Below are 24962 nucleotides of genomic sequence, written 5' to 3'. Positions count from 1 at the left end.
TATACAGGTTGTTGTTTATACCTGAGATCTCTGGGTCTGAGGTGCAGATGTTGGTTCATCTACTTGGATGGATTTACCTAAACGACTGTTCATAAATCTTGGACCTGTAAAGGATCTGTTGCTCGGTCTGTTATCTGCTTCATGGTCTGCAAAAAAGAGAGATCCTTCAATGTACACTGAAATACTGTAAGGCCACTGTATGGCGATTGTGCTCTTGTTAGGAAATTATTCCTGCAACTCGAGAAAAGTCAGATAAATCTACAATAAAGAGATAAATCGGCACTCATACGGTAATGGAAAATGAATGGGTGTATGATAAATAACCCCCAAGGAGAGCTTGACTTCAGTGCTATGCTCTCTGCCTCCACGACTTTATACAGTAGAACAAATTTACATCTCTCTTCAAAGTCATGGACCATGTAAGAAGATTATGTGAAAGGTGCTTAGTTGCCTTATAACATACTAGTAGTGGTGTATTAGGTGAATTTCTGCTGACAGGTTCCCTTTAAACTGTTTTAATATTTTAATATTTATGACCTATCCTTGGGATATGTCTTCACTGATGGTTTGGGTCCAACACCCAGCAACCCCTTCGAATCAGTGTTTCTCCGATACAATGTAACAGAACGCAGACAGCTCCACTTTCTGCATAGTGGTTGAACTGAGACACTGCAGCTCATCTCTCATCTCATCTGAATGAACGCCTGATCTGGAGTAACCTGGTCGGACACCAGAAAAAGAGCTTTCTGATTCTTACTTCAATCTATGTTTCACTATATATTTTGTGACACAATTATGGTGCAGCGCAGTAATCAATGTGGCGCTAACTAGGAACACACATTACCAGACCTTTAGGTGCACAGTTTGCAAAAGACAAAATGCAACCGCGACACAATTGTGGCACAAACACATAATAGATACACGTGCAAGCTCCAAAGACACTATTTTTCATGCAATCTTAGAGAAAAAACTGGCGCGGACACAATAATATATCTGGGTCAGTCAATTTTACCTCCAAAGGTTTGTGCTGTATCAGTCCAGGCTGATGTTCTTTGTAAGGTCACATCTTTCTTTTTCGGCTTTGCAGCAGAAATTACTTTATTCTGAAATACAGATATAAATATTCATGTCATAAATAACTACAATCTGGGGGCTTCTCCTGAACTAAGCATGCTCATTTAGGTTCATGCTTCTGGGATTCAGTAAACATGAAAAATTCAGCTGACTGAGGGTGCATGTGTTTGAAGGAGTCAACAGATATTGTATGGCCAACTTTTCACTGCCGGTGGGATACTTTACCTGCTTGGCAAGCTCTTTTAAGAAGTTTTCGTCATTGTCTTCATCGGAGGAGTCTATCTCCGGGGGAACATATTCAACAATAAAAACTTTAGTAACTGTCCCACTTTCTCGACCATCTCTATATGGAAAAACAACAATAATTAGGAGAGGTATTTCTCTTTTACTATAAAAGGCCCATGAAAGTCTAAACTATTAATAACCTTCCAATAATATAGATGACCAATGATTAATTAGCTATTTCACTATTGAAAATAAATAATTTAGGACTGAAAACCCTTTTTACTTGTTACCCAAGATTATATTACTCTGTATGCCAAAGATATCAACTTGCCCCGTAATGATTGCATGGCCCCTTTCATCAGCCAGAAGTCTCAGGAAGTCCCACTACAGGCAGGTCACGTGACCAATAAGCTCCTGGCAGCTTTCGACAATCTTCACCAGGGTATATACACTCACCGGCCACTTTATTAGGTACACCATGCTAGTAACGGGTTGGACCCCCTTTTGCCTTCATAGATTCAACAAGGTGCTGGAAGCATTTCTCAGAGATTTTGGTCCATATTGACATGATGGCATCACACAGTTGCCGCAGATTTGTCGGCTGCACATCCATGATGCGAATCTCCCGTTCCACCACATCCCAAAGATGCTCTATTGGATTGAGATCTGGTGACTGTGGAGGCCATTTGAGTACAGTGAACTCATTGTCATGTTCAAGAAACCAGTCTGAGATGATTCCAGCTTTATGACATGGCGCATTATCCTGCTGAAAGTAGCCATCAGATGTTGGGTACATTGTGGTCATAAAGGGATGGACATGGTCAGCAACAATACTCAGGTAGGCTGTGGCGTTGCAACGATGCTCAATTGGTACCAAGGGGCCCAAAGAGTGCCAAGAAAATATTCCCCACACCATGACACCACCACCACCAGCCTGAAGCGTTGATACAAGGCAGGATGGATCCATGCTTTCATGTTGTTGACGCCAAATTCTGACCCTACCATCCGAATGTCACAGCAGAAATCAAGACTCATCAGACCAGGCAACGTTTTTCCAATCTTCTAGTGTCCAATTTCCATGAGCTTGTGCAAATTGTAGCCTCAGTTTCCTGTTCTTAGCTGAAAGGAGTGGCACCCGGTGTGGTCTTCTGCTACTGTATCCCATCTGCCTCAAAGTTCGACATACTGTGCGTTCAGAGATGCTTTTCTAACAGCTCGAACCAGTCTGCCCATTCTCCTCTGACCTCTGGCATCAACAAGGCATTTCCACCCACAGAACTGCCGCTCACTGGATGTTTTTTCTTTTTCGGACCATTCTCTGTAAACCCTAGAGATGGTTGTGCGTGAAAATCCCAGTAGATCAGCAGTTTCTGAAATACTCAGACCAGCCCTTCTGGGACCAACAACCATGCCACGTTCAAAGGCATCAAATCACCTTTCTTCCCCATACTGATGCTCGGTTTGAACTGCAGGAGATTGTCTTGACCATGTTTACATGCCTAAATGCACTGAGTTGCCGCCATGTGATTGGCTGATTAGAAATTAAGTGTTAACGAGCAGTTGGACAGGTGTACCTAATAAAGTGTCCGGTAAGTGTATATTAGGGTATTATACTTACCCTGGTAATTTTTGGTATAAGAACCCAGCCCCTTTAATGACCAGGAGTATAACTAGGAGTACAATGTCAGTAGAGACTGTGATGTCTTTATACAATGACTTACCTGCTTACTGCCACAGCCTTAAGGGTTATTTTGCCCTCAGGCAATGTAAATGGTCCTCGATATTTTAAGGTAGTGTTCTCTGGGTGACTGCTTTTCTTTAAGATATCTGGCTTGTTCCCATCAAGCGTATAAAATATAGAAACCTCTGGGGTATCTAAAATACAAGTAAGTGAAGAGAAAAGTTATTAAGGCTCCTACATCATGAAAAGTTGTCTCATTTACTATTATATTGCTGTGTCAGGACAATAATTTATATCACTGGAGGTGATGTATCATTTTCTTTTTTGTCTATGTATGGTGTTTTTTTGGCGCAGCTGTGGTGCAATTGCTGTTTTGCGACTTTTCCATTGGGCCAAATGAACATAGGACAATGCAAAGACACATTGACATTGACCCTGCTTGTATCAAATTCATTAAACGTGCATAGCCAAGTTTTTCATAATAGGACTGAATTCATGATTTGCGCACAAGTTTTGGTGCAAACTGACGCCTGGTCCTACCTTGGTCTCTGTGCTCCTATCTTTGATGGTTTTTTGCAACTTTTTATGCCATCGCAAACAAACGCCACAACCGGCATAGAACTGTCTGTCGTAAGGATACGTCCTAATGATATATTACCCCCAATGTTTAAGACCGGAGATAGGGTCCTGGAAGAATTTACCATACCTTAAAGGGGCGCTCTCATCTAAGATATTTATAAAATATCAACAAGATATGGCGTATATGATAGATGCTGGATCCACTTCTGGGTTCTGTATCTTCAACATCTATTAGGTGTTTATCACCTTAAAATTTCTAAGATGAGAAATACCCCAATCTACCACAAGGGTAATATTATAGGCCCTTAAATGTTCCGGCATGAAGGTAGAACTAGAATTAACCAATAAATGCCCATGACAAAATTTCATGTGCCTCGGAGATTTATATTGCCATTTTTATCAATCTTTACATTATAATTTTTGTCAATAGTACAATGTAATTTATATTTACATTAATGTATATAGGATAAGATCTACACAATGACCCTACTACTAAGTTGAACATGTCCAGAGCACTGACAAGAAGTGTAGTCTTAAAGGACATCTACCACCAAGATGAAGGATTGTAAACCAAGCACACTGACATACTGGTGTGTGCCCCCTCTGGCAGTTCGTCTTTAAGCTTCCTATGAAAAAATAATTCTTTAAAAATTATGCAAATGAGCCTAATGGACTCCATGCTCCATAGGTGTTAATGGAGACTAGAGTCCATTAGGCTCATTTGCATAATTTTAAAAGCATTTTTTTTTCTTTGTAAAAACCAGGGCATAAAAAGCTGAGAGAAAAGCAGGTCCTGCCAGACTGGCCACACACCAGTCAGTGTGTTTAGTTTACAATCCTTCATCCCGGTGGTAGATGTCATTTAAGTAGGAAAGATACAGATGTTACACTTCAAAGACTGTTAACCACCTAATACACGTAATAATAATATTAATATTAATAATAATATTATTAATAATAATATATAAACAAAACAATTATAATTATTTTAAAATCGTTTTTATTATTATGCTTTTTTTAAAATCACCTGATTTTATCTCGATCGGTGTACTAGTGTCTACTTCATACTTCCCCTTGCCAGGAACCGGGACACGGAGGGGTATAATCTGCGGTACACATATAGAGCCTGCAGTCATTCTTTAGAAGACAGGACCTACAGAAAATAACATTGGCATTACATACATGACAATTCACTAATACAGGCAGTCCCCAGGTTACTTTAGCTTTGTTCTTAAGTTGAATATGTATGTATGTCAGAACTGGTATATTTTAAAATTGTAATTACAGACAAAAAATGGTTTGTCTCAGTGACATAGGATTTTCTAAATTATATTCTGTCATGGGAACAAGGATTATCAATAAAGCTTCGTTACATACACCTTACAGCTGATCACTGCAGCCTAGGAATATAGTAAATATAGAGCGTTTCACCAGAGGTCACCGGGGGCAGAGAGGTCCGTATGTAACTAGGGGACGTTTGTAAGTCAGGTGTCCTTAAAGGGGTTTTCCCACGAAGAAAAGTTATCCACGGGATAGGGCCTAACTTGCTGATTAGTGGGGGTCTCAGTGCTAAGACCCCTACAGATCACGAAAACGAGGGGACCCTCGTTGCTCCGTCAGGCTAATGGAGCAGACGGTCGGCATTACTGTTCTGCTCCATTAATCTCTATGAAGCTGACGGAGATCAGTGAGCGCGGCGCTCAGCAAATTCCGTCAGCTCCAAAGAGGTTAATGGAGCAAAACTGTCATCTGCTCCATTAGTCTGAAGGAGCGACGAGGGGTCCAACTGAGGTACGTGGTACACCATTGGACCCCTTGTTTTTGTGATCTGGGGGGGTCTCAGCACTGATAGGGCCTCACTTTTCTTTGTGGGAAAACCCCTTTAAGTCAGGGACCACCTGTATTTCAGGTAGTGGTGCCCTTGTGCATCTGTGTGAGAGAAAGCACTATACCATAGCTTTTTTATGTTAATGTTATAATGACTGCAGGGAACACTTTTCTTACTCTAAAAGTAGGGTCACTCTGAAACCCCTATAAAATTGACAATCCTATCACTGCAGGTGTACTTTAAATGGGAACATTGCACAGTGGCATTTATCAGTGTCATTTAAGCAGATGTTAATCTATAGAATAGGCCTCTCTCTATCTGCATTGCCTGGGGTCTACTACTCTCACAAATACTAACAAACCTATGAGAATGAAAGATACATCACAATGAGGCCTGTTCAGGAAGTCGTAAAAGGATCTCTAGTACTACAGAGGTAGCCATACATTCTACTAAATCATGAAACATGAATGTTTCAAAAATCTCATCTACATGCTGTGGCAACAATCAAGGTCGGCTCCAGGTTGGAGTAGGCCCCTCGGCGACAGAGCCTCAGTAGGCCCATTTGCAGTGAACTCACATGGCGGCATGAAAAAATTGAGAAACTAAAACGGTCCCCTGTCCCCTAATTTATCATACTAAACAGTCCGCTCATGGTTATTTTATATGAGTCCCCCCTGACACCCTACGTATTGATTAGCTACACCCCCATGGATTCCTTATTAACAGCCTTATGTTCCCCCCACAGCAGCTCTGGGCCCATGTATGCCCAGTGTTGGCGCCGGCCCCGGTGACAATGTGTCATGTCAACTGTATGCTGCACACAGAAGGTAATGATCATCCATTAAGACCCTTACATGAACGATTTACCGATTGTGGAATATAAACAGAAGCCCCCACCACTATCGCCAAAATGTGACTGTGCATATGCAACATGTGCAGTTACCCTAATGTATTGGCTGCAGATCTGCTGTGCAGTATTTCCATGTGGCAAATCCGCAGTGTAATACAGTAGCGTTGTAGTATACAGGCAGTCCCCGGGTTACATACAAGATAGGGTCTGGAGGTTTGTTCTTAAGTTGAATTTGTATGTAAGTCGAAACTGTATATTTTCTAATGGAAGTTCTAGACAATTTTTTTTCTTTTGCCCCAGTGACAATTGGAGTTTCAAAATTTTTGGTGTAATTGGACCAAGAATTATCAATAAAGCTTCATTACAGACACCTTACAGCTGATCATTGCAGTCTGGGACTATAGTAAAGCATCCAGAGAGCTTCACCAGAGGTCACAGTGGGCAGAGGGGTCCGTCTGTAACTATGGGTTGTCTGTAAGTCGGGTGTCCTTAAGTAGGGGACCGCCTGTATGGCACTGAAGCCAAACTCATACACCCAATGCGGGAAAAAATTCTCATCGTCAATAAGTAAATCACTTACTACTTTGGAGAATCATGTTGGGGTACACATGAGAGAGAAGATTTTGACTTGTTTCGGATGCTTGTGGAATGGATACCGGATTGCCACTGGTAACGCTGGTATCCTGCAGCCATTCCACAAGCATCAGAAACAAGAAACTTGCACGTTTCTGATGCAGACCCTGGTTTGATTTTGTTGCGACTCAAGGGCAGAGCTCTTTTGTGTACACTATTGTATTGGAAAGGTTGAACTCTGCAAATGATGCACAAGAATTAGTGACATGTCGCTTAATTGCTACGGTCGAGAATTTTCTCCCCCCGCATTTTGTGTATGGGATCGACTTCAATGCACTAACATTTTTGCGTTTTGCACTGTAGAAATTATGTGCGCCAAATCATATGCCCCCTGAGGAAGCGACAACAACGCGAAACGCGCGTTGGGGGGATATTGACCACAGCACAGGACCCAGGAGTCTTTCTTGAATGGGTAACTAATCTCTAGATGTTGATGTATATTGAGCACGATTTCAACATGGCCACGGTGCCATAATCATTTTTTTGATGGAAGAGTAATATGTTTACCGATTAGTCTTTATATATATTTTGCACTTAGACTTTTTTCTGCAATATATTTCCTGGATTTCGGTCTAGATGGTAATATAGTCTATTTTGGAGTACCATTACTGAGGTTTTTTAATATTATTCATATTTATTTTTATGTCTTTTTTTCTTAATAAAGTATTGATTTATTTGTACCTGAATGCACTTGATTCTTTTTTGGTTTTATATTTTGTATATGGGATTGACTTCAATCCTGTGTACTAACATTTTTGCTGTATTATGCTGCGTTTTACATTGTAGAAATTATATTAAGGCTTCTCTGTCTCTGCTCTCCCACCAATTATGGATCTTCCATGGATGTTTCCAGTAACGTTACTAGAAGAGGCTGGGCCCCATGGCAGACTTCTGAATGGAGCCCTCTTCCCCCGTTAAAAAAAAAATACATATTTGTATACTCACACATGTAAGTTATAATCACACACAGTATATATACAACATACATACATACAATACCATGAACAGAAATACAGCATAAAAACCCAATATCATGGATGCTGGGGCCCCCTGACACTGCTATGGCTGCTACCACTGTAGTTACGCCCCTGGATGTTTCACCTTGGACCTTCCTTACCTGATCAGTCAATGAAAAAAAATGAAATGCATAAACACATGTCACATATAGTTTCACCCAGATAAGTTTTATAAACCCTGATCAATAATAAGCAGAATAAAGTGAGTCCTGCATTACGTCCCATTGATATAAGGAGCTATATGGGTGACAGCACATCCCTCCCCCACCCTCCATCCCCTCCTTGTTACCCGGGGTGTATTGCAGAGCGCTGATAGAAGACACTTGCTGTTCGCTGGCGGAAGCTGCGGTCCCGTTACTACAGACGCTTCTCCCGGTGGAGGCTGCACCTTTCAGGACGGAGCCCAGTGATTGGCGCATTCCCGTTACCTCAGTAACCAAAGATGCGAAACATACCCCTGCCCCTATTTCGCGGAAGAGAAGAACTTGACGGGAAGAGCCATCTTTAATAAGGGCAAAGGCTTCCGGTGTAAAATAATCTTGCATGACAATTATAATAGTGTGAGTACACGGATTTGTGGAGGTAATCATACAATAGCCTGTGCTGCCTTTTGGTTAGATTTAAATTAATGAAACGCTACGGCTACTTAGGTTTGCCCTCAAACAATATGGCCGGCGGGGATTCAGCCACGAAGCGCATGCGCAGTAGGGAGAGGGTCTATGATGAGATGGTTGAGTTTAGTATGGAGGTGCTCATGGTAGATTCTCACTTTCAAAACAACAACATTCATGACAGTGAGATGACCAGACTGAGCAATTCCACTTCTCCAGGCACTTAGGAAGGGGAGATTTATATACAAATGTGTAAATGAAAAACTAGCAACAAAGGCGGTTGTTATTTTAGGCGGTTTTTATTTTATTCCTGAAATGATTAAACTTAAATTGGTTGTAGGCTACCCCATAAAAATATTTTAAACGTAAAAGTTATTAAAATAATTGTTATTTGGGGGGGGGGTGTTAGCTTTTTGCTAGCCATAAATGTTAATAAAAAGTTTTTAAAATAATTGTTATTTGGGGGGGGGGGGGGGGGGGAAATTAGCTTTTTGCTAGCCATAAATGTTAATAAAAAGTTATTAAAGTGTCATACAGTTCCCAAAACGACATATATATATTAGTCAGAATTAATCCCAGAAAAAAATGTCATCATTCATAGTCTTATAGAAAGAAGAAAACTGTGAAGGAGGTCACAGCTCAAACAAATTTAATGCAAAACACCGGCAGCTCGTTCCCGATCGCAGGCATTTCCATAGAAATGCCAATGTGATCGGGCCGCGGCTTTGTCTGCGTTTTCAAGCAAAGACAAAGCGGTGCGTGTGGCACCAGCCTAAGGCCGGCGCCACACGTGGCGCTTTTGTCTGCGCTTGCAAACGCAGACAAAGTCGCGCCCACCGGGGCGGGCCTCGGTCCGATCGCATCGGCGTTTCTATGGAAACGCCTGCGATCGGGAACAAGCCGCCGGTGTTTTGCATTAATTTAACGCGAAACACCGGCGGCTCGTTCCCGATCGCAGGCGTTTCCGTAGAAACGCCGATGCGATCGGACCGAGGCCCGCCCCGGTGGGCGCGACTTTGTCTGCGTTTGCGTTTGAAAGCGCAGATAAAAGCGCCACGTGTGGCGCCGGCCTAAGGGTGATGCCACACATGGCGTTTTTGGTCCGTTCTTAAACATCTGTTTTCAGTCTGTTTTTGGCCGTTTACCATGCGTTTGGCTGCTTACAACCAGTATATCTATTAAGATAATTGGGAAAAACGGACCAAAAAACAGACCAAAAACGCCATGTGTGGCATCACCCTAAAACTTTCTAGATAGCTTAGGGATATATTAAGAGCGTTTATATAACAAATCATATGCTATGAAAACTATACTCTCTATGCACTTGATTTCTGAGCTGTAGTGTGTGGTGTAATATAGTATTTCTTGCCCATAGAGATAGATTTACAAAGTATAACAGGAAAAACTTTTTGAGCATGCCGCTCACTCACTTGGACCGTTGTAATCCCAGGATTGTGATGAGTTGTGTCCGGCACTCCAGGCTGATGGTAGAAAAACTTGTTTATTTAGGATACATTAAAAAAGAGATGAACTTTGCATAGTCCTGTAGACACAACCCTCTTTTTTTCTAGTAGAAAGTATACCTGGTGCTAAGTTACTGGAGGAAGCAAGGCCAAGCTAAGTCCTCTTTCACATGAACGTAGCCTACCCTACAGCCGCACACTGTAACCAACGTAGCCAAGCCTACAGCCACACGCTGGAGAGGCGGAAGGATGAGCGCTTCCCACCCCTCCCCTCTCCATAGGAAGGCATGGCGCCTGGCCGTAAACACAGGAAAAGATAGAGAATGCTCTGTCTTTTCCCCATTCACAGTGTGGTAAGGTAGCACACGTGTGCTCACAGTACTCCGGCTGGGTACCATAGGTGTCTATAGGGACATATATCCAGCCGATATACATCCCCCACAACATCCATGTGAAATGGGCCTTAGTTTGTAGATGATAGTCCATAGTATCCATGTGGTTATGTCATGTCTTCCATATGCCTGGGAAATCATATTGTCTTGCTGTGCGGAAGAACAATGTGATTATGTGCTCAGACTGATAATGACATGTGCCACATGTATAGTCCAGTATCTCCTTATATACAAGTAAAGTGTTATTGTAGCGACCCATCTGAATGAGGTCGCCTTGACGGGGCAGATGGGCTCGCACAATCTAACTGTGCGCTAAAAACCTCAGAACTAATTGCTAAACTTGAGAATATAGAGGTAGAATATTCTTATGTAAATCTCCACTTCCGCAGGATATGACCCCACCAGAGAGTATGTGGAAAGTAGATGAATTAGTTCTGAACCCCACTTCTTCTCAGCTTCCTGAACCCATACACAAAACGTAGTAAAACATCTGCAGTGTAAATGCCTTTCTTCTGCAGATGTATGAGATACATTAGTGATCTGTCACTTATTGCTGCGGATTATGTAATGCAAAGAAAATGGGGCACTTCTGTGGGCTACAGAAATGGGGCATATTATGGGATCCACAGTGGGGCATATACAGTGAGGGAGCCATAAAGGTGGGTATTATACTGTATGGATCTGTTAAGGGATGGGATAAAGCAGAGGTTCACAATCTGTCACAACCCCTTTGGTGGATGAGTAATTGTTTTATTTAGTTTGTGGAAGAATGTCAAAAAGGTTTTCCGATGGTCTTAGAGATCGAGACACCTCTCATCTTTTTGTGTCAAATGTTTCCTGACTATTCCCCTCTGTAACTGAATGATCAAATGCATGTGCGTCTTTAAGGGCTCATTCACACAGCCGCATATACGTCCCCATAGACAGCCGAGCGGCGATACGGTGCCACAGATTTGTGGCACCGATACGCGCTGTACACCGCAAAAAGATAGAGCATGATCTTGCGAGTGTGTGGTCGTGTGCCGGTCAGTTTTCTATAGAGGGAGGAGAGGTCACTGCATGGCAGGCATACCGCGTGTTAATGTACCCTAAGGCCGGCGCCACACAGGGCGCTCTGTCTGCGCTTGCAAACGCCGGTGTTTCGCGTTAAATTAACGCAAAACACCGGCGGCTCGTTCCCGATCGCAGGCGTTTCCATAGAAACGCCGATGCGATCGGGCCGAGGCCCGCCCCGGTGGGCGCGACTTTGTCTGCGTTTGCAAGCGCAGACAAAGCGCCCTGTGTGGCGCCGGCCTAAGACTCACATACATTTTATTGGGAAATTAGTCCTTACACAGAGAGCCCCAGAAGACCAGAGAGGCTATGGAAGCACAGGCTGTAACATCCCTGTGACTGCTGGCTACTGTGGCACATTCCTGTGACTGCTGGCTACTGTGGCACATTCCTGTGACTGCTGGCTACTGTGGCACATCACTGTGACTGATGGCTACTGTGGCACATCATTGTGAGTGCTGGCTAATGGGGGGGCAGTCCTGTGACTACTGGAAACTTGGGGCAGGTGATGGATCCTTGTGACTACGATTCATAACATTACAGTTATGAAGTAGCAATGAAAATAATTTTATTGTTTGGGGTCACCATAACACAAGGATCTCTATAATAGGCCTGTAGAATTAGGAAGGTTGACAAGCACTGGGATTGAGGATGGGGCAAAGAGCGTAAACATTTTCTGTGACTTGCTGCTCTCTTCTATGCAGTAAAAGTTGGGAGATATTCATATATCCTCCCAGGGCCGGATTATAGGCGGGGCTCACGGGGCTCAAGCCCCGGGGCCCCCACCAGATCGCACCTCCCGGGCCACCCGTCTGAGATGTCCGCTCCCAGACTCAGGTGACCGCCTCCCCGCTCATCTCCCTGCACCACAGAGACGCCCCCGTCAAAGGTGACACCGCCTCCACCTCCCAGGCCGCCCCCTCAGCACAGGTGACACCGCATCCACGGCCGCCCCCCTCTGCACAGGTTACAGCCCTCCCGCCCGCCAATCCCCATGCATGCGTGGCCGAGCAACCAACCCCCGCCGGCCCGCCTGAACAAGTTAAACCCGCTCGATTGCCCTGCCCCCCGCTCCCGCTCGAACAGGCACCCACCGCCCCCCTTCACATCCCCGGCCGAACAAGAGAGCCCCGGCACAGGTGACTGCCTGCCGGCCCGCCCAACCCCCGCCATGCCTGGCCGTAACTTCCACCCCCCCTGCTCGAGCAAGGACCCGGCGCCCCTCCCCGGCCGAACAAGCGACCCCCCCCACTCCGCTCCCTGCTTGAAAAAGCACCTGGCGCCCTGCTCCCCGTCTGATCAATCGTCGCCCCCCCCCCTCCCCCCGCATGAAAAAGCACCCGGCACACCCCCTCCCTGTCCGAACAAACGACACCCCCCCCCCCCCGCGTGAACAAGCACCGCCGACCCCCTCGCAGCTGAACAACAACCGAAAGACCCCCAACCCGCCTGAACACCCACCTGAAGCCACGGCCGGTCACCCTAAAAGGTAAGTATATACATATGTATTTATTTGTGTGTATATATGTATATACTGTGTATATATGTATATACTGTTTATTTATGTGTATATATGTATATACTGTTTATTTATGTGTATATATGTATATACTGTTTATGTGTATATATGTGTATATATGTATATACTGTTTATGTGTATATATATGTATATACTGTTTATGTGTATATATGCATCTACTGTGTATATACTGTTTATTTATGGGTATATATGCATCTACTGTGTATATACTGTTTATTTATGGGTATATATGCATCGACTGTGTATATACTGTTTATTTATGGGTATATATGCATCTACTGTGTATATACTGTTTATTTATGGGTATATATGCATCGACTGTGTATATACTGTTTATTTATGGGTATATATGCATCTACTGTGTATATACTGTTTATTTATGGGTATATATGCATCTACTGTGTATATACTGTTTATTTATGGGTATATATGCATCGACTGTGTATATACTGTTTATTTATGGGTATATATGCATCTACTGTGTATATACTGTTTATTTATGGGTATATATGCATCGACTGTGTATATACTGTTTATTTATGGGTATATATGCATCTACTGTGTACATTTAAATTATATTTGTGTGTATATACTTTATGAGTTTGTATATACTCTGTGTATTAGTGTATAAATGTATATGAGTGCATAAATGTGTGTGTATATATGGGTGCAAGTATATGCGTTTAGAACTTTATCTGTGTGTATATAAGTATATAAAGGTGTGTATATATCAGTCTGGGGGCGAGGCGGCTGTATGTAGCTGTGTTACTGGGGGCCAGGTGGCTGTATGTAGCAGTGTTACTGGGGATGAGGCGGCTGTATGTAGCGGTGTTACTGGGGATGAGGCGGCTGTATGTAGCGGTGTTACTGGGGACGAGGCGGCTGTATGTAGCTGTGTTACTGGGGGCCAGGCGGCTGTATGTAGCTGTGTTACTGGGGGCCAGGCGGCTGTATGTAGCTGTGTTACTGGGGGCCAGGCGGCTGTATGTAGCTGTGTTACTGGGGGCCAGGCGGCTGTATGTAGCTGTGTTACTGGGGATGAGGCGGCTGTATGTAGCTGTGTTACTGGGGATGAGGCGGCTGTATGTAGCTGTGTTACTGGGGGCCAGGCGGCTGTATGTAGCTGTGTTACTGTGGGCCAGGCGGCTGTATGTAGCTGTTTTACTGGGGGCCAGGCGGCTGTATGTAGCTGTGTTACTGGGGGCCAGGCGGCTGTATGTAGCTGTGTTACTGCTGGGATAGTGGAAAGGAAGCCGGAGGACGTGTATGCACGCTGCACTCAGTGGGGGCCTCCACCAGATTTTGCGCCCAGGGGCCCCCACCAACCTTAATCCGGCCCTGTATCCTCCAACATATATTACTGTACAAAAATATCACTTCCCTCCTCCTAACCCCTCCGACAGGCAAACTTCCCCTCTTTAAAAAAAAATCCCCTCTCATCATGCAGTCCCACGTAAAAATATGAAGTCCTGTGTAAAGATAAGATAGATAATGGCGTGTAAAACATCACTGTCCTCCCAGCAGCCCCATGTAAAACACATCACTGCTGTTCCATGTAAATATCATTATCCTGCGCTCCCCCCGCCGTACACGCGTAGAAACCAGTGTGACAGCCACTACTGCTCTACTTCCTGTTACATTGTAGGATTAGCAGCCCCGCCCCTCCACGTGACATCTCCCCCATAGCCACGCCTCCTCCTGTGAATGGTGTCGCACAGCGGCGTGGAGGTCCCGGGGCGCTGTTAGATGATGGCGGATGTGAAAGTGAAGCAGGAGGGCGGAGAGGCGGCCGACATAGAGAGCAGGTGCCGTGCCCGTGTGTCTGACTGACAGCCGCTCCGCTTACTGACATGGCGTGCTGCTGTGTCAAGATAAAGGGGATCTGCTCGGTCTATAGTCAGGGCTGAGCGTCAGTTTGTGATCTGTTGTGCTTCATTAACCCTTTGTGCAGCTGTGAGACTGTCATGTCGCTCTGGTGGAGTAAAGTTGGTCACACTGTTAATTTGTGAAGTGTTTGGCCTGGCATCAGGGTTGTGCCAAGAGTTCCCAAAAATCTGGTTACTAAATTGTGCCATCCAATGCATGACCACCATCCAATGCATAATACCCCAGTGCTGGGGGGTAATAGGTCAGAGTGACCCTAATAGGTATCTACCCTGCTGTAAGTATAGGTCATTAGACCAATGATCAGAATTGGTCTATAAAATACATCCATCTTATAACTGCAGTGTGACAAGCGATGGAGTAACATTGGTTCAGTTAAGTTTTCCAAAGTTCGTTATCCCCTTTCCAGAGATCTGATCAGGGAGGGTCCGACAGGGGTGATCCCCATGAATTCTGTGAACTAGGATCCTGTCCCGAATAATTGAATAATGTGATAAGTCAAGCACGCGTCCTACCACTCCATTTAGTATTGTCAAAAATTGCACAGCACATTCGGGTGAAGTATGAATGGAGCAGCAGAACACATCCTCAACCTACTAATTAATTCCGTTAGTGAGAGCGCGACCCTCTGTTCCACTGATAAGTGGGTGTCCCTTTGTTTGGACCTCTACTGATCCAATTATAATCCTGCACTCTGTGGACGGAGGGTAATAATTAAACTAGGGACAAGCCTTTTAATGTTGGGGATGCAATAGCATCAGAGAAATCTCGCACAACTCTGCTGCAGTGATTTACAGTCACACTATAGTGGATAGGCTTTACGCAATATACATCCATATGCTGCATAAAAAAACCTGCCACAAAAGAATTTACATTGTAAAGTTTTGAATCTGTATTATGTCCATTGCATTATTGCTGTGAAGGTTACTGTAAGAATTAAGGAAGTTTGAAATCTGCAATGCACAGGTAACTCACAATGGAAAACGGTTGCAGAAACCATCTGCGTTATGCAGCCGTATGTCCAGTTTAGTTATGTTGCAGTGATAATGTCCCCATCTTGCATGTTCTTGGCAGATTGAACACTTTGCAGGGGACAGGACTTCATAGTAAAATATGATGCAAGGAGTCCCTGCTTCCTTGCATTATATATCTCTGTTATGCACATTGGTCCTGGACATTGTGTTTTATGGACAGATCAAAGTAATGTGACAATGCCCTAAAGGATACATCACTACCTGGTGATGCATATGCTTGGGGCATCACGTGCACTGTGCATGTTGGAGCAGTGGATAACCTGTACATGTACATAACGTGCTGTAAACTAGGGTTATAGGAGTTGTATAGAGCATTGGAAGATGCTGGCATACTAGAGATTTTAGAGCATTCCCTGTTTGCACTTTCTTTCTATACAGATGACTGTGACTGGTACCCATCCAAAAGTAGGTATCTGTGGAAAAGATTGTGGCGTGTTTCTATATTTTAGGTGCTATCCTTAGGAAGTATTTGTGCCAAAATAAAGGGTCACATTCTATCTCTTGTGATGTCATCCAAAGCAATTAAAAGGAATAAAAAGTCTTTCTAACTAACTTTAACAAATAACTGTATTGCTGGTCCCTTAAAATTAGGACCTGTTGGGTCATAAACCAGATCTCGTTGCTATAATATTGTATGGGTCCTTCATGTATGTGTCTATGTTTTAGGATCATCGAGCTCTGTCAGCAGTTCCCTCATGGAATCACCGATCAAGTCATCCAAAATGAGATGCCGCACATCGAAGCAAAACAGAGAGCGATGGCTATCAACCGTTTGCTGTCCGTTGTAAGATCGATAAAGCTATATATCGTCATGGATAGAATACGCAGATGAATGGAAATTATTTCCGCTTTCACCAAAATATGTTGCATGGGAAAGAACCCCTAAAGTGTACAAAGGGCCTTTAATGCTATCTGTTTTTTCACCAGCTAGTGCACGTTCCCATGTATTTCACGGGGTCATGCACAGGGCTGTGGTCTACAAGACCCACTTGATTGCAAAGGTATTGGCTGTAGACAGTGGCATAACTTGAAGCTGATGGGCCCCAGTGCAAAGTCTGTGCCAGGCCCCGACTATAATGTATGGTTTATAGTAATAGTCTTCTCATATAGGAAAGTGACACAACAAGGGCCCCCTAAACCTCCATCGCAACCTCTGCACCCCCTAAAGTTCCGCCCCTGCATGAGAAATTTTGGAAAGAGGCGTGGATTTTTTGGCAAGGCTTATTCTCCTGGGCTTTAGGTACGCCCCTGTAATTGTTTGGAGGGAAGTACAGATAAAAACCTTTTAAAGGGAACATGATAACTGTATTCTAAGAACAGTTCACTGATATTTTCTGTTTAAGCACAACTTTTATTAACTGTTTGACTCTCTAGGGACAGTTGGACCTTCTTAGAAGTGGTACTGGCCTGTTATACAGAATGAAGGACGCACAGACTGCTAGGTGAGGATTATTGGCATATGTTCAATGACTGGTGTCATTAGAAGCTAGAAAAACATAAATTATTTTCCTTATATATTATAATATTTTACTTCAAGGGGTTGTCCGGGTATATATATATAAAAAATAATAATAATATACGGTGGGAAAGCGGTTGCAAAAAAATAAACGCTACTACTCTCCAGTTCAGGTGTGGCGCCACGTGTCACCGCTGCCCCCTCTTAAAGATGCAGCAGGAGTTGAATGCTGTAGAATGGGAGCAGCTGTTAATGTGACGTAACTGCTGGCCTTTGTATACAGATGCTGGCAGCAACAAGTGGCATCACAGATGGATGGGAGCCCAGAGAGAGACGACTATAAGTGGTTTATTATTATTTCAGCCCCCAACCGTATATAAAAAGGTTTTTATTCCTGGATAACCCCTTTAAAGCATAAAATGCTTTTGTTTTAATACCCAGAACTAGCTGTTCCTATATATGGCATTGTGAACTTAAACTTACTTTATTGTTGGTAAAATTATCTTTCTTGTTCTCATAATTTAATATGTATATAATTTTATATGTAATTGCAGTGATTTGTAGTTTTTCAGTTGTTTTCTCTACCAAATATTTAATGCAGTTGACCCTTTGCCCTAACCAGGAGGCTTGTTAATATTTTTTTTTTGTGTTTTGGTGTGTAGTAAAATGAAAGGTTCTGACAACCAGGAAAAGTTAGTATATCAGATTATTGAAGATGCTGGAAATAAAGGTATGTTTAACTATGATCATGTCTGTCATCTGTGTTGTGTTTTACCATTGTGCAGCAAACACAATTATTGAACTAGTTTTGCTGTTAAGGAGGCCCATAGATCTTATAATTAGCTGGCGGCTAAATTTGTCTCCGGCCCAGTTAACACCAGTATTTTGGATTCCAGTAATTATCTTCCAGAAAACTCACCAGTCTTATACTGCACCAGATTTATCATCCAGCATCAGACACGGATGGATCTGGCGCAGCACTGGTCTAATGACCAACACATTATTCATCTCTCCCAATGACTTTTGTGCTTTCCTCACTTCAAACACTTGAAAATGTTCACTCTATAACCACATATAACATGAGTTTCACTTTTTAAATTACTTGAAAAAAAAACAAAAAAACATTTTGCTGATATTCTAGTGCAGTGATTGGGAACCTTTTAGAGATTGAGTGCCCAAAATGTGACCCAAAACCCACTGGCTTTTCCGAAGTGCCAACATAGCAATTTTGGTCAGTAACGTAACTTCTTGCTCCCTGCTCTGCCACAGCTTGTAATAGTGTCAGCGTCCTGAGGACTCCTATACTGTTAAAGAAGATGGGGGCCCTATGAACAAGAAAAATCATTAAGCTCCAATAGGACCTTGTCCACAATTTTTCACACTTTGGACAGGCCCAGGATGGGTCACTTTAAAAAAGCGGGGCACTACTTGGATTGCCTAAGACTGCGGGAAGATGCCATGTCTGGCAAACTCTGTGCCTGGGAGATAGCCCGCGTGCCTAGAGAGGTCTCTGTGTGCCTGACTTTACAAAGTCTACTGATCACTGAACAATAGCACACCGAGATGTTGGATTTGTTGTAGCGTATACAGTGTATACTGGCCACCTTCCGTTTGAGGTCTAGAAGATCATTATTTCACTTGCAGTCATCTGATGAAGATGTATTACAATTTAAAATGTTTCTGTTTTTTTTTTTAGGAATATGGAGCAGAGACATCCGGTATAAAAGTAACCTTCCACTTACTGAGATTAACAAAATCCTGAAAAACATGGAAAGCAAGAAACTTATTAAAGCTGTCAAGTCTGTAGCGGTAAGTCGTCAGATTGTTTGTTTGCTTTGGCTTTTTTTTTTTTTTTATATGAAGATTATTATTAGATCCCTCTCTTTCCGAAATCTAGCAGCAGATGTACTAGAATGTTGGCACAAATTTTTTTTTTTTTTTTTAATTCTTTTTCCATCTGCCACACCTGATTTTAATGGGTATAGGAAGTCCAGCCATGAGAAAAGTAGTATTACAGGGTGACTGGTATAAAGATGGTAAAATAGGGGTCCGTCCCGTACATTAACTTTAGACTCTAACTTCTAGAGTGAGACAAGGATTTTCTGCTGGATGCTATAGCTGTTACCCCATTTTATATATTAATAAAAAATTGAACACTTAGGGATATATTTATCAGAAAATGAGAACAAAACTGTTCTATTTGTCCTATCAAAGCTCAGCATTAATATTATTAACAGCTGTGGGAAACGGAAAGCTGAGCTCTGATAGAACAGTTCTGCTCTCAGACACTTCTGATAAATCTAATCTTTTAATAGCGCCATCATATTCTGTAGCGCCATACAAATCCTATGTACAATTAAAATAATACATTAGAGTATGAAGCCTCAAATGAAACAATAGGAGTGAGGGCCCTGCTTACAAGATCTCCCCCTACATTGTAATTATTTAAAATTATTGATTTACTGTTTGTTCCTCCTCAGGCTTCAAAAAAGAAGGTATATATGTTGTATAATGTACAGCCGGACCGTTCAGTGACCGGGGGTGCGTGGTATAGTGACCAAGACTTTGAATCCGAATTTGTAGAAGTATTAAACCAACAGTGTTTTAAGTTCTTGCAAACGAAGGTAACTATAAGACAAATTATAACGATTGATTTTAGAAAATAAATAAATGTCATTTATAACATGAGTGCTTTTATCTGTATTGGGTTACCCGCACATGAATGTGCGCTTTAATCTGGCCCCAACGTGGTCCGCTGTTTGCAGCCCGTGTGTCATGCTGGTAACGGAAACCGCTGAGAAGTGCCACTATCTAGTTACCTCCTGGCATTTGTGTAGCGCAATGGGGACCAGGGAAATGGAACCTTTTTTTTTTTTAGCCAAACATGACTTGTAGAGATCTGAGGTACGGCCTTGGGTTTCTGCCTTGGTTTGCACTAGTGATCCCCATTCAGCAAAGGTAGAACATTCTGATTTCATTTTCCTAAAACTTAAATCCATGCCGTTGATAACTAGTGTTTCCTAATTGCTAATTAAAGGAGACAACATAGAGCTTTATTCTTTATTCTTCTATTCAAGCTGTGAACCCATGTTATAGGGCTTGAACAAAGTTTTCAAGTTATCCCCTACCAATCACTTTTTGTGGGAGTGCCAGGGATAGCTGAGCACTGTAATTTCTAACACTTCTGTACTATAAATTAATGTCCTGAATATAATATATATCACTTATATGTACAGTGAGGGAAATAAGTATTTGATCCGGTTTGCATGTTTTTCCGCCGACAAAGAATGGAGAGGTGTGTAATTTCTATTGTAGGTTCACGTCTTCAAAAGTGAGAAACAGAATCTTAAAAAAAAGATCCAGAAAATCACATTGTTTAATTTTAGACATCATTTGCATTTAATTGCATGAAATAAGTATTTGATATTATTGGAAAAAAAGAAAGTAATATTTGATACAGAAACAAATTATAGAGGTCAGACGTTTCCTGTATTTCTTGACCTGCAGCAGGGATTTTGGCCCAGTGCTCCATACAGATCTTCTCCAGATCTTTCAGATTTAAAGGCTGTCATGGGGCAACATTGAGTTATAGCTCCCTCAAAAAATTTATTTTTGGGGTTAGGTCTGGGGACTGGCGAGACCACTCCAGGACCTAGAAATGCTTCATATGTAGCCACTCCTTAGTGTTTTGGTTCATTGTCAAACTGAAACGCCCAATCCAACTCTCCTATTGAGGGAAGGAGGTTTTTGTCAGAAATCTTGTGATACATGGCCCCATCCATCCTCCCTTCAGTACAGTGTAGTCATCCTTTGCAGAAAACCACCCCCAAAGTATGATGTTTCCATCTCCATGCTTCACATCAGGGACAGTGTTTTGGGGTTGTACTCATCCTTCTTCTTCCAAACCCTGCAAGTGGAGTTGATGCTTAAATTTTGATCTCATCTGACCACATGACCTTCTCCCATGCCTCCTCCGGATCATCCAGATGGTCAGTGGAGAACTCCAAACAGACCTGCAAATGTGCTGGCACGAGCCCTGCATGATTTGAATACATGACTGTGTAGTGTGTTAGTAACGGTAATCTTTGAGACTGTGTTCCCAGCTGGCTTCAGGGCATCGATCGGGTCCTCCTGTGTAGTTCTGGGACTCCTTACCCCACAAGGTGAGTTCTTGCATGGAGTCCCAGACTGAGGAAGATTGACAGTCATCTAGTGTTTCTTCCTTTTATCTAATAAGTTGTTGTCTTCTCACCAAGCTGCTTACGTATTGTCCTGTAGTCCATCCAAGCCTTGTGCAGGTCTACAATTTTTTCCCCGGTGTCCTTAGAGAGCTCTTTGGTCTTGCCCATCGTGCAGAGGTTGGAGTGTGATTGTGTCTCTCACAATTGTAGTGTACCTACAATAAAAATTACAGACCTCTCCATTCTTTGGGAACTTGCAAAATTGGCCTGGAATCAAATCCATATTTCCCCCCACTATACACTGGTGGTAGGTGGTGCACTTAATATTTTTGTGTGTAAGGTTCAGCTTTCTGAGAACTTACAGTATTGTTCATTGCTTGTCCCAGGCAGAAGCAGCAAGAGACAGTAAACAAAACCCCATGATCCAGAGGAACAGCTCCTTCGCCTCATCACATGAAGTTTGGAAGTACATCTGTGAACTTGGCATAAGCAAGGTAATTGTAGAAACACACCCTTCCCAGGATAGTTTTTATCATTTTAGCGTACACAATTGAATTGTAAAATTATATTTAACTCTAAATAGCCCTGTACTAATAATATAAAACAACTAAACCCCTGACATCTTGTTATAATTGTACAGTCAGCACACGTTGATTTCACAGAATAGTATAACATTTTGTAACTAAACCTGTGATTTTTACAAGTGATAATGTTTTGTGTGTTAGGTTGAACTCTCCATGGAAGACATAGAAACCATCTTGAACACACTAATTTATGATGGGAAAGTAGAGATGACAATCATTGCAGCTAAAGAGGGGACAGTGGGCAGTGTGGATGGACAGATGAAGCTTTATAGAGCAGTGAACCCCATCATACAGCCAGCCGGCTTAGCGCGTACTCCCTGTGGTCTGTGCCCTGTAAGTAAACATCATGAAAGTTTCATGTTCTATATGCGTTGTGTATATATGTGGTATATAGTTAGAAAATGATAGAGACTGAAGCTGGCACATAATGCAGCCCACCATTGAGTTTCAACCCCTTCGCACACCCTGACATAATTGTACATCATAAGGTGTGGGTAGTTATTGCACCATGACGTACAGTTATGTAATGGTGATCGACCAGGATCCCACAGTAGCAGCTGGGATTGCGTTAATAATGCAGCACTAAAACCGCTGAATACAAAACATTTAAAATGTTCTGCCTCTAGGATCATGGTGATGCAGAAACAAGTGAATTTCTCAGGAAATGAGTTCTCTATTCTGCAAAACAAGTCAACCATAAAGTATAAATGGGTTATCGCCACAATCCTGGTAGATAACATACTATTTTTATCAAAATCATAACAGAAATCCAGCACTCTTGACCACACTTATATTAGGACGTACACAAAATCTTCTTTATTTGATAAAAACCACAGGCTGACAAAAGTGCAGGTCCAGACGATCGTCTGAGGAATTGTTAAGCCATCACAGGAACTAGTTTCCTGTGCACACTAGGATTCTCATCCCCTAAAATTGCGAAAGTGAAAACTAAACAGTGAGGTCATTGAATAAGTGATCATCACTGTCAGGAAGAAGCACGGTATTTTCATTAAATAAGAATAATGCAAACCATTTTGTCACAGTTTGAAAGGTAAAACTCTGAGAGAAGGCACGTCTTCTCAACATCTGATTAACATCAATAATCCTGTAACATGTGGACCAAAAAAATAGTTCCTTGTTAGGACATTTAGATTAAAAAAAATTACTTAATAAAACGATTCTAGATCACTGACAGGAGTTTCATAGAAACAGTAACACTTTTTTTTTAATTTTGTCATTCTAGGTATTTCATGATTGTCACGAAGGTGGTGAAATCTCTCCATCTAATTGTATATACATGACAGAGTGGCTGGAATATTAATGAAACCTTCACTAATAATATTCCATACGTCACCAGATGGTCAAAATGAATGGAACAATAGACTGAAAGGACGAACTATATTTATTTTAGTATTTTATTACATTTGGCATTGGATGAAGATTTTTCTCTGCAGAGAATCGGCGCTTTTATTTAAATGATTCCATTCTTCATTTACACTCGGATGATCTAAATTGTTGGCATGAGCAGAGACACGTTAAATCCTTGGATCTTATTTGCAAAGCAGATACATGTCATTGCTTGTTAAATAAGTGTTAATAAATTTCTATTCTGTGGCTACTGTGTCGCGGATCCTGAGGCGAATGGATGTGTGTATTACCTGTCCTTACAAATTTACATTAGGATGCCAGACACTTCAGAACTTGGTCACTATGATTATACTAGCTGAGGGCAGGATAGAGATGTGATTCCAGCGCTGGCTCACTTTCTATCTTTATTTCATTACTTTTTATGAACTTACTGTTTAGTAAAAGCAGGAAATCTTGAACTTTCTATTTAGAATCTTCAATGTTGTATAAATTTTATCTACTCTGCTGTCAATATAAATCGCTGCAGTTTAGTTCTGTTGCAGCCAACACACAAGATTTCACCAAGGGCTCGTTCAGAAGAACATATTCAGCCTGTGAATCCCGGACCAAAAATTGCCAGAAACTGGACTCTTACTATCATAGTTATGTGTGATACAAGGATCAGCCACAATACATCCGGACAACAACAGTGTACTGAGAGCATGATTACAGAACAGGGTGGTTGTTCCTCTGGGAAGAAGGGACTCCATGTATAATATATAACTATGATGCTTGGAGTCCGGTCACTGACACAGTCCAGGATTCATGGATGGAGCATGTTTGTCCAGGATTGTACATCATACCCTGTGATAAGTGCATGCAGGACACTTGGGAATGGTCCTTAGATAGTTGGTGACTGGTAGGTTTCACTTAGGTATTCTTAAAGTAATGTTTTGTCTCCATGTGAATGATACAACAAAAAAAAGAGCAGTAAAAAGCCTCTTTGTGTACTATATAAAAGCAAAGATATCGGATCCCTTCTCCTTTGAATGAAGCTTCAAGATTCTGTGATCTTATCCGAATGTTCCTGATAACATTGTTCATTTATGTCATACGGGACATCAATGGGGATTGTTCTTTGACATCCCTATAATGGCACAAACCTACAGGGAAATAAGCACTGTTCACACTGCATGTTTGGCATAAAAGCCTGCCTTATGTCATACAGCCAAAAAGAAAGCTACTTCTTGACTATACTGTCAGAGAAAATAAGGGTCTTTTCAACTTGTTATAAAGTACACCAAGGGTAAGGATATGTAAATTAAATAGGTATTCCAATCATGTAGAATGATAACATATATTATGAGTATATGTTGTATTCTATGATGGGAGAAGTCGGCCTCTAGAGGCTTACCCATCCTAAGAATATGGCCTTAAAGGGTTGTACCAACTTTGCAAGTTTTCTCTATCCGTAAGAGACCCCCCTGCAATCCAGAAACAGGTTGCATGTTGGTTAAACTGCACAGCAGTT

The 24962-nt window shown here is 42.3% G+C and overlaps 2 protein-coding genes across 5 annotated transcripts in view; one reads left to right on the top strand and one right to left on the bottom strand.

Annotated features, from left to right (window-relative positions):
• DZANK1 (double zinc ribbon and ankyrin repeat domains 1) overlaps nt 1–10001 on the bottom strand; it is a 35853-nt gene extending 25852 nt beyond the window's left edge. For 2 of the 3 annotated variants that reach the window (XM_072140652.1, XM_072140654.1), the window contains exons 1-6: nt 8176–8329; nt 4587–4712; nt 3021–3174; nt 1300–1417; nt 1013–1103; nt 22–146 (exon numbers count right to left, since the gene is read on the bottom strand). In XM_072140652.1, the coding sequence (XP_071996753.1) occupies nt 22–146; nt 1013–1103; nt 1300–1417; nt 3021–3174; nt 4587–4695 (597 nt within the window). In that variant the 5' untranslated portion in view covers nt 4696–4712; nt 8176–8329. Of the gene's footprint in view, nt 1–21; nt 147–1012; nt 1104–1299; nt 1418–3020; nt 3175–4586; nt 4713–8175; nt 8330–9927 lie in introns of those variants that run through there. The other variant, XM_072140653.1, reaches the window with a different exon arrangement.
• A 4563-nt stretch (nt 10002–14564) lies between these two features.
• On the top strand, nt 14565–23702 carry POLR3F (RNA polymerase III subunit F). 2 transcript variants are annotated; one of them, XM_072140646.1, is made up of 9 exons: nt 14565–14750; nt 16530–16647; nt 17238–17305; nt 17982–18049; nt 19016–19128; nt 19800–19943; nt 21887–21994; nt 22226–22417; nt 23328–23702. In XM_072140646.1, the coding sequence occupies exons 1-9, from the start codon at nt 14692–14694 to the stop codon at nt 23403–23405; spliced, it is 948 nt and encodes a 315-aa protein (XP_071996747.1). In that variant the 5' UTR covers nt 14565–14691; the 3' UTR covers nt 23406–23702. The 2 variants fall into 2 exon arrangements, with proteins under 2 accessions (XP_071996747.1, XP_071996748.1); XM_072140647.1 differs by lacking the exon at nt 14565–14750 and adding an exon at nt 14827–15106.
• The last annotated feature ends 1260 nt before the right edge of the window (nt 23703–24962 follow it).

The sequence above is a fragment of the Engystomops pustulosus genome, chromosome 3, assembly GCF_040894005.1.
Source record: "Engystomops pustulosus chromosome 3, aEngPut4.maternal, whole genome shotgun sequence".
Taxonomy (NCBI): domain Eukaryota; kingdom Metazoa; phylum Chordata; class Amphibia; order Anura; family Leptodactylidae; genus Engystomops; species Engystomops pustulosus.
The sequence above is the reverse complement of the archived record's forward strand: the minus strand, read 5'-3'. Positions and strand labels throughout refer to the sequence as shown.